At 35.9% G+C, this 13,470-nt stretch overlaps 1 protein-coding gene across 1 annotated transcript; it reads left to right on the top strand.

Annotated features, from left to right (window-relative positions):
• The first annotated feature begins 1,753 nt into the window (after positions 1 to 1,753).
• On the top strand, positions 1,754 to 12,165 carry LOC104890586 (protein CHROMATIN REMODELING 24). Its single transcript, XM_010676126.4, has 23 exons — positions 1,754 to 1,954; positions 2,042 to 2,122; positions 2,194 to 2,313; positions 2,540 to 3,459; positions 3,551 to 3,681; positions 3,798 to 3,852; positions 4,166 to 4,291; positions 4,429 to 4,536; positions 4,644 to 4,699; positions 4,776 to 4,866; positions 5,738 to 5,872; positions 5,956 to 6,033; positions 6,531 to 6,740; positions 6,832 to 6,903; positions 8,121 to 8,201; positions 8,291 to 8,409; positions 9,487 to 9,598; positions 9,694 to 9,762; positions 9,864 to 9,958; positions 10,095 to 10,223; positions 10,437 to 10,499; positions 10,612 to 10,744; positions 11,697 to 12,165. Exons 1-23 carry the CDS (start codon positions 1,849 to 1,851, stop codon positions 11,853 to 11,855), a joined length of 3,249 nt encoding a protein of 1,082 aa, XP_010674428.1. The 5' UTR covers positions 1,754 to 1,848; the 3' UTR covers positions 11,856 to 12,165.
• Positions 12,166 to 13,470: the final 1,305 nt, after the last annotated feature.

Here is a 13,470-nt window from a genome sequence, read left to right on the forward strand (position 1 = left end):
ATGTATACATAAAAACGTACTTATGTGGGGTTTTATTAAATTCGCCTCAATGTCTACCTTCATAATATTAACTTTTTATATTTCTTACTAATACAAAATGAAAAATATTTTAAATCAAAGGTATATGAACTATATATTAGAATAGAGGGAATAATAGTTAATTTATGAACATTTAATGACCAATTTGTAATCCTTGACCTCACCTTGTCACAACTGTTCTCAAACTATTAGTAACAGTGTAATACATATCAAACGACACATTGTATTATTAATTATAATAACAATAACAATTAGTTGAAGAGTTACTATATGCTAACCAATCTAGTTGTGTACATTCGTGCATGTGTATGTGAGCCCCCTTTGTAGGATGCATCTCATCCTTAAGTCCTTGTGAATTGTGATGCAATCCTTATAATAATTATATATATACACACTAAACGAAAATGTCACAAATTTAATTACCATTAAAGTATGGTATAAATTGAACCAACCAATTCACTCGAATAGGCATCAACACTTGTTATCCGAAAATGAAAATCATATGAAAAGTTAAATAATTAATTGACATGCTCATTCCATGTGATGGTCATCTATGCTATATCCATTAAAAATGTTCCACAATTGATGACGAGCACAAAATCCCACATTCATACAAACATAAATCACGAATAATATTCAACCCACCATCGGGGATGGCAGCGAGCGGGATAAGTAGGAGACCAACCTCATCCCCATCCAACTGGGAGAGGGATGAGTTTTAGGTTTGATGGGGATGGGGATGAAAATCATATGGAACGGGTGTGAATTTTAGCTATAGCCTATACTCGACCCATCCCTCCCTACACTGCTTCTCCTTCATCTCATACCTTACTCCCTAGTAAAAAACAAATTGTACATTAGAATATTATTATTAAAATTTAATTTATATACTTATATTATTAATAAATTACTGTAGTACTGACAGATTGTTTGCGATTATTAGGAGGATAGTTGCGGGTATGAAGTGGGTACGTCGCATGCACGAAGCGGGAGCACCGCGCAAGTATGCATGCTGGTGGTAGGGCAGAGATGGGAGTAAAGATATACCTGGTGGAGCGGGGATGGACCTGGATTTTTCCCCCGCATTGGGTGGTGGGGGCGGGAATGGAGATGGGAATTTTATGCAAATTCGGGTGTGGAGGAACTATCATCCGTACCCGTCCAACCCAATCGTCATCCCTACACACCACTCCAATAGATACCTCTATACGCCTCATTTATCCATCAAATCAACATGTACATGTGTCTACAACTATATAGCCTCCCATGGTAAAAAGGTAGAGGTGTCAAACACGCATCGAAACATGTTTGTGTTTGGTCTTTAGTTGTTAATATAACTTTATCAACAACTATATAAAAACGTAGAATTGAATAATATGACAAATTGATCTAATCATATCATGTTTGGGCTTATTTGCGTCGTAATGTGATGACTTTGTGTTTTCACTTAGTAAGTAACTTCGTATTTTTGTCGTATAAGTTTCGGACATATTATCGTATCGTGTCAGAGACTGCCAGCTCTAATAAACGGACATAAAATCTTACAAAAATTACAATGTCATTTCTTTATCTTATCTTGCTCTTACTTAAGTCAAGGTCATGACATATACTTTAGCTAAAATTTGCACCCCAAAAATGTAAATAGAAAAAGTAATTCAAACGACATCCCAATTCCCAACCTAGTACCTTAGCTAGTACTGTACTACATATACTCTTCAAACTATCAAATTTGAATACAACCAAAGCAAAATTCAAACCCCATTAACACAAAGCGGGAAAAAAATCAGAGCTTTTAGAGAGAGAAAAACAATGGAAGAAAACACGACGTCGAAGATGAAGACGAACAATAAACCACTGAGTCTCAACCAACGTCACACTCGCTTTCTTTCTGCTTCTCACTCTAAACCTCCTCCTCGTACTATCTCTTTCTCTCTCCTACATTTTTGTACGTTTATTTCCATTTTATGTAATTCTCAAACTCCATTGTTGTTTTTCTTTACAGTTGAAGAAAATCAATCGAAAGTTAAACAATTCGATGATGATGTTCCTCACTTCTCAATCGCCGATTTCGATTCTTCTCCAGGTACTTATTTTTCCGACATTTTTTTTTTTTTTTTTTGTTTCGGAGATTATTTATGGTTTAATTGATTACAGATAGTACCAAATTCTCGAGGGAAAAGGAGATTACTACTCAAGATTCTGCGGTTTTTGATGAAGGAAGTGATGATATAAACCCTAATTTGTCTGAAGTTGCACATGTTGAGTTTCCTCTTGGTATGTATATTTGTGTTTCTGAATTATAGTAAAAGTTTGAATTTCGTATGTTTGTATGGCTATGTTTTCTTTCGAGTGAAAATGATTAGAAGTTCAAAAAACGGCAAAGTTTATTTGAATTCGTGAAGTTTGATTAGAGTTGTTAAAAGTAGCTAAAATAGTATGTGGTTTTTTTTTTTGATTTGGATGTTTTGGTATATATATTAATTTGGAGCTAAATTGACAGAGAAACCAAAGGTGGAGAAAGTGAAAATCCAAGGACGTAGACGCCTTTGCAAAGTTTTATCGGAGAATAATGAGAAGGATGATCATGAGAAAAAAGAGGGGAATCAACAGATTTTTGATATTTCTGATTTTAGCTCACCGCCACGTGGGAAAGATGTAGATTGTGGGGGAAATGAGATTAGGGATATATTGAATGATTTGAGTTCTAGGCTTGAGTTTATGTCGATTGAGAAGAAGAGAAACCCTAGGCCGGTTGACCTAAAAGCGGTTCCTTTGAGCAATGATTCATTGCAGGAAGTGAAGCAAAAGAGTGTGGCTGTAAAGGATGATTTGGTAGACTCTGAATTTGGTAGCGTTGGTTCTTCCTTTGCCAGCTCTCCGGATGTGTCAAGTTCTTCATCTGGTGTGACGTGTGGGGTTGTGAACAAGGAAGTTGAGGGAGGGACTTTGAGTGAATCTGATGAGGACAATTTTGATGAGGAAACCTCAGTGAATAAGAATGCCGGTAAAGCGAAATTGAGGAATGTAAGCATGAAAGTTAAGGAAAAACCTGTTGTTTCTCATAAAAAAGCGGTTCATGATATTAAAGACGAAGTTGATGATGATGAGGATGATTGTATAGAGGTGGGAGGTAACAATTGGACCAGAAAAGTCCAGAGGAATGATGGTTTATTAGATAAGGAGCATGGTGATTCGAGTGTGGTTGAGGTGGTAGATGATGATGATACTAATGAGATTGTTTCGAAGGAGGATCACACAATAACTTTGAGTGGCCCAAGATCAACTTACAAGTTGCATCCTAAAATTGGCAAGATGCTGTATCCTCATCAACGTGAGGGACTGAGGTGGCTTTGGTCTCTTCATTGTCAAGGAAAAGGTGGTATTTTGGGAGATGACATGGGCTTGGGGAAAACAATGCAGGTAAAATGCAGTTTACAATGTTCATTCTTAGAGGGTCTACTATCGTCTGGTCACTATGTTGTTTATTTCTAACAGTTTTTGTGCATTTCAGATGGCTAGTTTTTTAGCTGGTTTGTTTAGTTCACGTTTGATAAAGAGGGCAATGATTGTGGCTCCAAAGACACTTATCCCTCACTGGATCAAAGAACTTACTGTTGTGGGGCTTTCAGACAAGATAAAAGAGTGAGCTTACATGACCATGTTAAGTTGGGGGTAGGGGAGGGGGAGGGGGAGGGGGAGGGTATTCTTACAAGTTACAATGTTACTAGTTTGATTCTCTAAATTTTCCTTCTGTGCAGATATTTTGGAACATGTCCAAAGCTACGGCAGTATGAGCTTCAATACGTATTTCAGGTTTTACTGCACCACTCAATTTTACATGACATAGAAAGAGGATTTGTGTCCTTAAGCTAGTTTTTACTCGTTGATTATGCGCATTTTTTTATTTGAGATGGAAATACAGAAAGCAGATGTTGAATCTTACCAGTTGATTATCATAGTTTTAAGATCAGTTATTGCCATGGAATCAATACATATGAAAGCTAGACAATATTTTGATAGCTTAGATCTTTCTTTTGTTTTTCTTATGCTGTTTTATTCTGACATCATTTGTTTTGCGTTGTTTATCTACTTGAACTTTGTGATTTACTCCTTGTTTTTCTTGCAGAATGATGGTATTCTTATCACAACTTATGATATTGTAAGGTTCAACGCAAAACTATTAACTGGAAGTGGCTATTATGATGATGACGACGATGATGGCCCTCTTTGGGATTACATGATTCTTGATGAAGTAGGTAACAAGTAGTAGAACTTTATGACATCAAAATTTGTGATTTGCAAAGAGCATGAATCTTGCCTTTTCAGCTATCTACGAGCATGTCTTATGTAGTACAATAGTAAAATGCTTATGATTCATTATCTCTTCAGGGCCATCTCATAAAGAATCCAAGTACACAAAGAGCCAAGAGTTTACTTGGAATACCCTGTGCTCATCGCATTATCATTAGTGGCACTCCAATACAAAACAACCTAAAGGTATTCTCAATTTAGCCTATCTTACAATTCTGATATGGGTGAGCTAATTACCAGAAGAATAAATGTGATTTCATGGTGTCTCTCGTTGTTTACTTTTACTGAAACAGGAGCTGTGGGCACTCTTCCACTTCTGCTGCCCTCATTTACTGGGTGACAACAAAGAGTATGTCTCTTTCTGATCATGTGGCTTGTGGAGATTGCTCTCTTTCTATAAGATGTAAAATTTGTTGTATATTCAGGTTCAGAGAAAGATATGAACAACCTATTCTTCGTGGTAATGACAAAAAAGCGTCTCAGAGAGATAAGCATGTTGGTTCAGTGGTTGCAAAGGTAATGATTGTGCCTTCTTATCTTAGGGAGGATTATTGAGTTATTGTTGATGATTTTCTACTAGTTTTGGGGGAGATGAGGTAGGCATTTAAATGTCGTTTCGGGATTGCCTTACCGGCCTGATTTAATTTTGTAAATAAGGGCTAAAACCTGGTCATCTACCTTCCAACAACATTACCATCATGCTTCTAGGGAGGTTCTTACTCTGGATGAAATTGCTGGCGAAGTTGGGATTAGATGTACGCATCCTTTACCCTGCAATAATAGAAATTAAATGCACTATCTAAAGTTGACCCTTAATCTAATATGCAGCAACTATTTTACATATAATAAGTGCACATTGTTTAATGGGCAATATTAATTTAGTAATTGAAAATCCAAATACTAGTACATGTTTGACTTGATTTTGTAATTGTATGTAATGGTAATGTACCTTTGAATTTCTTGGATTTTCTGTGTATGCCATTCTGTATAGTTTGATTATCGTCCTAATTCTGGAAATATTTTTTCTTCTAATATTTTTGGTTGATCTCAGTAGTTTGTCATTATTCTTTTTTCTTTAAAGTGAGTTTCTCATGAATGGAAATTCAACATTTGTCTTAGCTTAGGACCAACTTATATTATATTACAAGGTCAAATTTTGATAAAGTTGATTAGCTGATATAAGAAAACGAAATGTGGTTACCTCGTAATTAATAGTGGTTAAGATTGTATTTCATATTGAAAGCCGAACTCATCAATAGGATTTTGATTCATTATTAGTAGGCTTGGTTTACAAGCAAGGATTCATATATTTTATTGAGGTATATGCAATGAAGAGACATTTATGCAGCTGTTGATGCTTACTGGGTTCAGTTCTGTGTGCTTGCAGGAACTGAGGGAACGCATTCAACCTTACTTTCTCAGACGCTTGAAAAGCGAAGTGTTTCGTGAAGATGATTCAGAGAACACAAAACTTTCCAAAAAGAACGAGATAATAGTGTGGCTGCGATTGACTAGCTGCCAGGTACAGGAGGATATTCTCATTTCTCGATATTTCTAATTTGAACTGCTATCTCATATGCCTTTCTTTTCCCTTGTTTGGTGTAGCGTCAACTTTATGAAGCCTTTCTGAAAAGTGAGATAGTGCTTTCAGCTTTTGATGGCTCTCCTCTGGCAGCAATCACGGTACTGTATTTTATAGTGTTGTTTTCCTTCACTTTGTTCTTCCCCTGCATTGTTCTTTCTTTACATTGGCATAGACTATAGATTTATTACTATTGATGCATTTGTGAAGCTTGGTTTTTTCGGAAGTGATCCTGCAGAAAAAGATGCTTTATTTGCTCTATTTGCTTTTCCAAGTAAATTGTAGCGAGCAAAATACGGGAGACGAAATATTTTCAGTCTGTTGTGTATGTATAATTTGGGGAAGGTTATGCTGTCGGCACCTGGTTACCTGAGGGGCACATTTGTTTATCATTCCATATATATGCTGTTAATCTGAGTACAAAACCCCCTTCAGGTGAACATATGCTTAGCCATCTGCTTTAACATATCTGTTGCTTAACTTGGATGGGTTTTCTTGAGATAGCGGTGGCTAGAAAAATTACATGACTGTTTCATAATGGGAAAATCAATACACTTCCTGTCTAAACGATTTAATATAAGATCTTCATTTAACACAGATTTTGAAGAAGATATGTGATCATCCATATCTCTTAACAAAGAGAGCGGCTGAAGATGTATTGGAAGGCATGGATTCCATGCTTAATCAAGATGAATGTGGTTTAGCAGAGAAATTGGCCATGCATGCCGCACAGCTATCGGAGGAAGATGATTTTCAGGAAAAGCATGCCAATCTCTCGTGCAAGATATCATTTATACTGTCGTTGTTGGTTGGTGGACCTTCCTTTAGTCATCTTAATAGTGAAAATGCAACCATTGTTTGCTTGGTATAATTCTAAACTACCTTCTGAACTGTTGCAGGAAAAATTAATACCTGAGGGGCATAGTGTTCTTATATTTTCTCAGACTCGCAAAATGCTTAATCTCATTCAGGTCAGTTTCAGCAACTCACATTATGTCTCTTTTTGATAATACCAGGGTGGGAAGCAAAATTTGGGTAATCTTGCTTGCCTTAGTTGGTTAAAAATACATGTGGGAACAGGGAAGTAACTAAATAAGTTTGTCAGTATAATGTTTTTGCACGACTTGCATGAACACCTGAATTATCCTTTTTGACAAGGGTGGTTAGGATCCATGAGTGAGGTTGCTTGATTTCTTCAAAGTGCATCAAGGTGATTATGTGCATAATGCAATGAAGATTTTCTGTTCTTCAAATATCCTTCATGATTGAATGAATTTGAGTTTGTTCTTGCACCTGGTGAAAACAAATTCACAATAAAGGGATAGACACAATCGAACTAAAAAACCTAACAGCGTAAATTACGTGCTGCAGTTCTTGCAGTGTACATGGTTTAAATAAAGTGAGGACATAACTGTTATATTCTACCATGTTGGTATCCAATCTTAATTCAGATCATGTTGCTTTGCTTGTCTTTGCCGAGACACTTGGGAGCAGAGGCGAAGCCAGACTATTTTCATAAAGGGGGCCAATAATTAATAATTTCCGTACAACCATTGAAAAATAATATAATTTAAATGTATAATTAAAATACCAAACTTTAAAAAAAACAAGGGGGGGGGGGCCCTTGACCCCTTCATAGCTTCGTCAGTGCGTTGGGAGACACCTACTTCCTTAGAATTCTTTTCTCCTATTTTTACTTGTTGCTATCTCTGACAGTTACCTCCTCAATTCACGTTGCATCTTCTCGTTCCATACCTTGCTAGTTACGCTGTTCCAGGTTGAGTTGTCCCATTTTCAATGATTGATTATTCTAGCAATTTTTTTTGTACAGATCTTGTCTCCCTGAGTTACCCGCACTATGCAGTTTGCACTGCCTCAAGTGTTAAATTACCACCTTATTAGTTGATATTTTCTGCTGGTAGTTGGTACACAGCCAAATTATTCCCGCCTTGGTTATGGAAAGTAAATGTTAACTGTAGCAATAACTAGTAGTTTTTTGTACATTTGCATTTGTACATAACATGGGATTCAGACTGGATACTTAGGTGGTCAGACGCAGTAAGTGTTCCTTGAAGAATATTTAGTTCTAAAGCTTGGATTCCTCATCAAGTTGGCCTTTGGTGAAATTTCTGTCTGTTTATCTTCAGCCAGCTTAAGTGTTCTCACCCTTCTGTTTTGATGCAATCAGGAATCATTGGTGACAAATGGTTTTGAGTTCTTACGCATTGACGGCACGACAAAAGCTTGTGACAGATTGAAGATCGTAAATGTTAGGGGTTTTACCTTCTTTCTTAAATCTTAATAATTATTTATCTCCGTGATTATGATGAAGATTTTTTTTTCTGTTCCATAATCAAGGAATTCCAAGAAGGTCGCGGGGCTCCTATTTTCCTACTGACATCTCAAGTCGGTGGTCTTGGCTTGACACTCACGAAGGCTGATCGTGTAATTGTTGTTGATCCAGCTTGGAACCCTAGGTAAACAGTTTTTTCGTGAATTCATGAATGCTGAGTTTTTTTAGAGCATGCTATCAGTGGTATATTTTTTTTCAAATTCCTGCTCTTTTACTGAGTATGTATGGTAAACAAGAGGAAAGTAAAAATGCCTTGTCCATTTTCGATAATATTTGGGGATGAAGTCTATATGGTCTTATGTGGTATCCCAGCTTTGAATATTCTTTCTAATGAGATTGAGAAGATGAAACTCACGAGGATCAATTGCAGACAATAAGATAGGACCCTATGCCTTGCCATAAAATCAGTTTGACAATTAGCTTCAAGAAAACAATGAAACATTGATGATATCAACCAAAGGTCAATTACATGTATCAATAATCTACTGTATTCTACTACTATTCAGTTATTCATGTTGAAGTAGGTCATTAACTTATTAAGCAAGACACAAGCTATGTATAATTTAGGGGTAAGGTTGTGTGTGTGTGTGTGTGTGTGTGTGTGTGTGTGTGTGTGTATATATACTTCCTCCGTTTTTTATTAGATGTTACACTTTTCAAATCACGGACTCTTAGATGATTTTTGGAGAGGAGAGAGATAGAGAGAATGAAAAACAAAAGGGTCCCATGTGAACATGTGATAGGAGAGAGATGGAGATAAGTTATTACCCAAAATAAAAGTGTAACATCTAATTTAAAATTTCCTAAAATAGAAAGTGTAACATCTAAAAAAAAACGGAGGAAGTATATATAACTATTGCTTTCTGGCAATTGCTATATTTAGACCCTGTAGATGCTATGATCCTACCAATTACAGATTCAGTGGCAAGAACCGTCATCCATACCTTCTTGTGAGCTGCATACTGTGGAAAATCGAAGTAGATATAGGAGAGAGAAAGAGATAATATATTGCATAAAATGTTAACGTTGTAAGTAATAGAGGACTCCCCAAAACGGTAAACGTTGCAAGTATTAAAAAACGGATGAAGTATTAGCTTTGGAGTGCAGTGCTTGAGATAAACGACCAATTTTTCATAGAGATACCTCATTTTTTTCTGTTTACTTCAGCAAATAAAATAAACATTTTATTTGATCTTTACAGTATGGATAACCAAAGTGTAGATCGTGCTTATCGGATTGGTCAGAAGAAAGATGTTGTGGTCTACAGACTGATGACATGTGGTACAATTGAAGAAAAAATATACAGGATGCAGGTTAGCAGTTCTGTTTACCTTTTATATCTCTGCCTTATTCATTATGAAGTAGATATGCAGTTTGTTAATTGGCTAACATCTTAAATGTGCTTTAGATATTCAAGGGTGGCCTGTTCAAAACAGCCACAGAGCACAAAGAACAAACCCGTTATTTCAGTCAGCAGGTTTGTTTGTTTTTACTTTCTAGGTTGATATATGTGTTGCTCTTATGGTATGTGTTGAGGACTTGAGGTCTTGATGTTCTGACTACACCATATTTTTTCAGGATCTTAGGGAGCTTTTCAGTCTTCCCAAAGATGGTTTTGATGTCTCTCCCACTCAGTTGCAGTTGATTGAAGAGCATGGTGACCAGATTTCACTGTAATAGTATTTTACCTTTTATATGGTCTTCATTAGCTGGCTTGATATTATAATTCTTGTCTTCATGGTCTCTATTTCTGAGTTGTTTGCTTTAGTTCACCGGTTGGTTAAATTTCTGTATTATGTTTTTTAACAGGAGCGACTTCTTGAAAACCCATATCAAGTTCCTGGAATCTTTAGGTATTGGAGGTGTCAGTCACCATAGCTTGCTTTATTCGAAATCAGAACCTACACCAGCTGTGCAGGTAGAAGAAGAAGAGCCAAGGTGAGGGTCCAACTCTTTGGCATTTATGTTAATTTATGTCTTAAGCCCCATGTTCCATATGACAAAGTATCTTCTAGCCAAAATTGCATTACTATTGGGAGCTGGAAGGCCCCGTTTTGCATTGGCAATAGATTCTCTTGTGTAGGATGATCCGAAAGTCATTCAGTTCTTGCATCTGATCGAAACATTAATATTCTTCATTACTCATCTTAGGAGAATGGGAACTAAAATTTATAGGAATTTTGGTGGTTCTTCAACGGAGCATTACGTGGATGGGTATGATATTTCCAAATCTTATGAATTTGAAGATAATTATTTGTTTCTTTCCTTGTTAAATCTTGCATAATATAATCTTTTTTATGCTGTTACGTTGCCTTTACTTTCACAGGTCTCAATACGCATTTAACCCCAAGGATGTGAACTCACAAAAGATGATCTCATCCCCACAATGTGCTGCTAAATTGACTGAATCAGACATCAAGGAGAGAATCAACCGACTTTCTCAACTTTTATCAAATAAGGTCTGACTGTTTTATTCTACTACTTGTAAACATCAATCAGATTACACCACGTAGGAACCTACATAAAACTTCAATGCCTAGTTGCACCTGTTCACTTTATATTGATTTTTTCCCTTGTGGGCTGTGGTTGAGATTTTATTTTCTTTCTTGCTCTTAATATGCCATTCGAATATTGAGACAGAGATGGTTAGGAAACACTACTAGATTATCAGATCTAACAATTGGGTCAATCGGATGTGGTTAGGTTTAGTATTTTATGGATTGGTTTAAATTGAATATTTGAAATTCAGAGTTCGATGCTGTTTTTATTTAACTGAAGCCGTTGTCGTTTGTGTCATACGTGATTTATATTCAATTATTTGTGAAAATGCAATGAGTAACATATAACTAAATATTGGGTCTGTTTGGTTCAGATACGGTCTTATTGTGCTTCGCTGAAAATCATGTTACGTTTCAGAGTAATATCTTGTTCTGGTTCGGAATTTTGATTTTGGGAATTCAGTAGATGTTAGTCTTCTCAGGTTCAACTTTCAGGCCCCGTAAAAAAAAAGGGGTTCAACTTTCATGACGTACTCAGGCTTGTTTAAGTTAATTTGTATTATGCTTGTTTAGAAGTGGATCATGAGGATGAGTTGCGTCATGCTTCATCTGAATAGCAAGCCAAGCTGACTTCTTGGCTTTCAGATCATCTATGCTGTATGTTTTTGTAGAGATTACAATCTTGTCCAATTTGGATTGACATATATAGTTGGTGATCTCTGAACAAATATAGCCTGCTACTTCAGAGATTAGTTGATACACTTATTTTCTTAGCTTGCCACTCAGTATATTTTCCGAGTTTCAAGGGGATTTTAGGAAGCGACTACATAACGCCAACTTTTTTCCCAGCTGTGAGCCTTCTTTATGTAATTTCCTATTGCTGATTGTTGTTTTTTTGCTCTCTTTACTGCAGGCTACCGTTTCAAGATTACCAGATAGTGGAGAGAAACTTCGGAAGCAAATCATAGAACTGAATTTTGAGCTTGAAAATCTGACCTCACCTGAGAAGACCAATCCAGTCATTGAATTGGATGACATTACTGATGCATTACAGAGGTCATTACATGTATAGAATTTTTATGCAGGGAAAGTAGCCTCTTGTTCTTTTCAGGTACACTGATGTGAAATGTAATTACCATATCATATGGTCAGTTGGTGATAAGAGGTACATGCCTTCTGCTATTTAAGGATATATGGGCACTGGCTTGATGCCCTTTTTGTACATGAAGATGTAAAATTTTGGCTGGAAAGAAGTCTGTAAAATGTGCTCTATCGTTTTCCCTGTTTGGCACATATCTGTGTTTGAAGATCCGTTGCGATTGCTCCCAATGTGAATAACATTGAATCAATGAGGAAATCATTCAGATTCTCTAATTTTTATATTTGTTTTTTTAAATACTCTTGTGTCGCTGAGTTTAACAGAAAGGGTTGAATATGGGATTATTGGGATGTAACTAAGAAGTCAGAAGTGTGTTAAACTTAAACTTATGTTGCCTCTTTTTTTTGATAAACGCAACAAATATTGGTTATGTTATAATTTGAAAACAAATATACTATTAAAATAGGCATATGTCAATAGTAAAAACAAAACTCTAATCAGTAATTTGACCAATAGTCATAATGATGAAGTATGAACCAAGGGACATGGGTGTAAAATATCACCATTGAATTAAGGATTTTAATAAATCTATTTTTTCAGGGAGTGGAATAAAAATTAAATGCAATATAATGAAAATGAGTTATGAAGTCATCAGAAAATAAATTAGAAGATTTGCTGCAAATGGTGTGTATATATATATCTTAAGCGAGAGAGACAATACTCTATTAGGCCTTGTTTGGTTGTATATAGGAAGTCATACTTCCTAGGAAGTTATTTTTTCCATGTATTTGAAATTCCTAGGAAGTGTAAAATTGTGTTTGGTTGATAATGGGAAGTAGAACTTCCTATGGGAAGCTCTACTTATTTAGGGGGACCTAGGTAAGTAACTTTCTCCATTTTGGAGGAAGTAGAACTTCCTAGGAAGTGCAAATTCCCATGGTTTTGCCAACCAAACAACTTCATATACTTCTACTTCCTAGGAATTTGTATTTCCCATGATTTATTTTGTCAACCAAACAAGGCAAGTGGAACTTTGTTCAGGTCAACTTAGCCCCGTTTTATAGGTAAAACTCCTTGAGAGTATCATCTAAGTTAGTGACATTTCCCTCAAAAAAAAAAGTTAGTTAGCGATATTGAGATTCCTCTAGTGGTCTTTATTTGGTGGGGTGGAAGTAATTCTTTCAGACTTGAATATCCCAAATGCAATTAGGGAGAACAAATTTGTGAAATCGCAAATTTAAATCTACTTAACTTATCTAAGTGTATGGTAATTTTTTTATATGATTGCATATTTTGCAGCATTTATATGTGTATTGATACTCAAATTAGTACATACACACGTACGTAGGAAAAAAAAAAGCATACTTACGTTAAACATGAATGAGTAGATTATGTACACATAGACCAATACCAATAAACATGTACCAACTAAAGATATACATATGTTTATTTAAACATTTGATTTATTATCCGTGTACCTTTGCCTACCAACACTATACTCTATGTATTAGCATATTCACCATCTTAGCTTTGTAAGTTTTGCCACTCACCGGCCAAGCGGTACTTGGTCTAGTGGTTTGGTTTGTAT

Source organism: Beta vulgaris, chromosome 4 (assembly GCF_026745355.1).
Source record: "Beta vulgaris subsp. vulgaris cultivar EL10 chromosome 4, EL10.2, whole genome shotgun sequence".
Lineage (NCBI taxonomy): Eukaryota > Viridiplantae > Streptophyta > Magnoliopsida > Caryophyllales > Amaranthaceae > Beta > Beta vulgaris.

What these genes read in the sequence shown, in the direction of transcription:
- LOC104890586 (XM_010676126.4), top strand. Translation starts at nt 1,849, where the DNA reads ATGGAAGAAAACACGACGTCGAAGATGAAGACGAACAATAAACCACTG. An exon ending in CGATTTCGATTCTTCTCCAG is followed by an intron (nt 2,123 to 2,193) that starts GTACTTATTTTT and finishes AATTGATTACAG; the next exon opens with ATAGTACCAAATTCTCGAGG. An exon ending in ATTACATGATTCTTGATGAA is followed by an intron (nt 4,292 to 4,428) that starts GTAGGTAACAAG and finishes TTATCTCTTCAG; the next exon opens with GGCCATCTCATAAAGAATCC.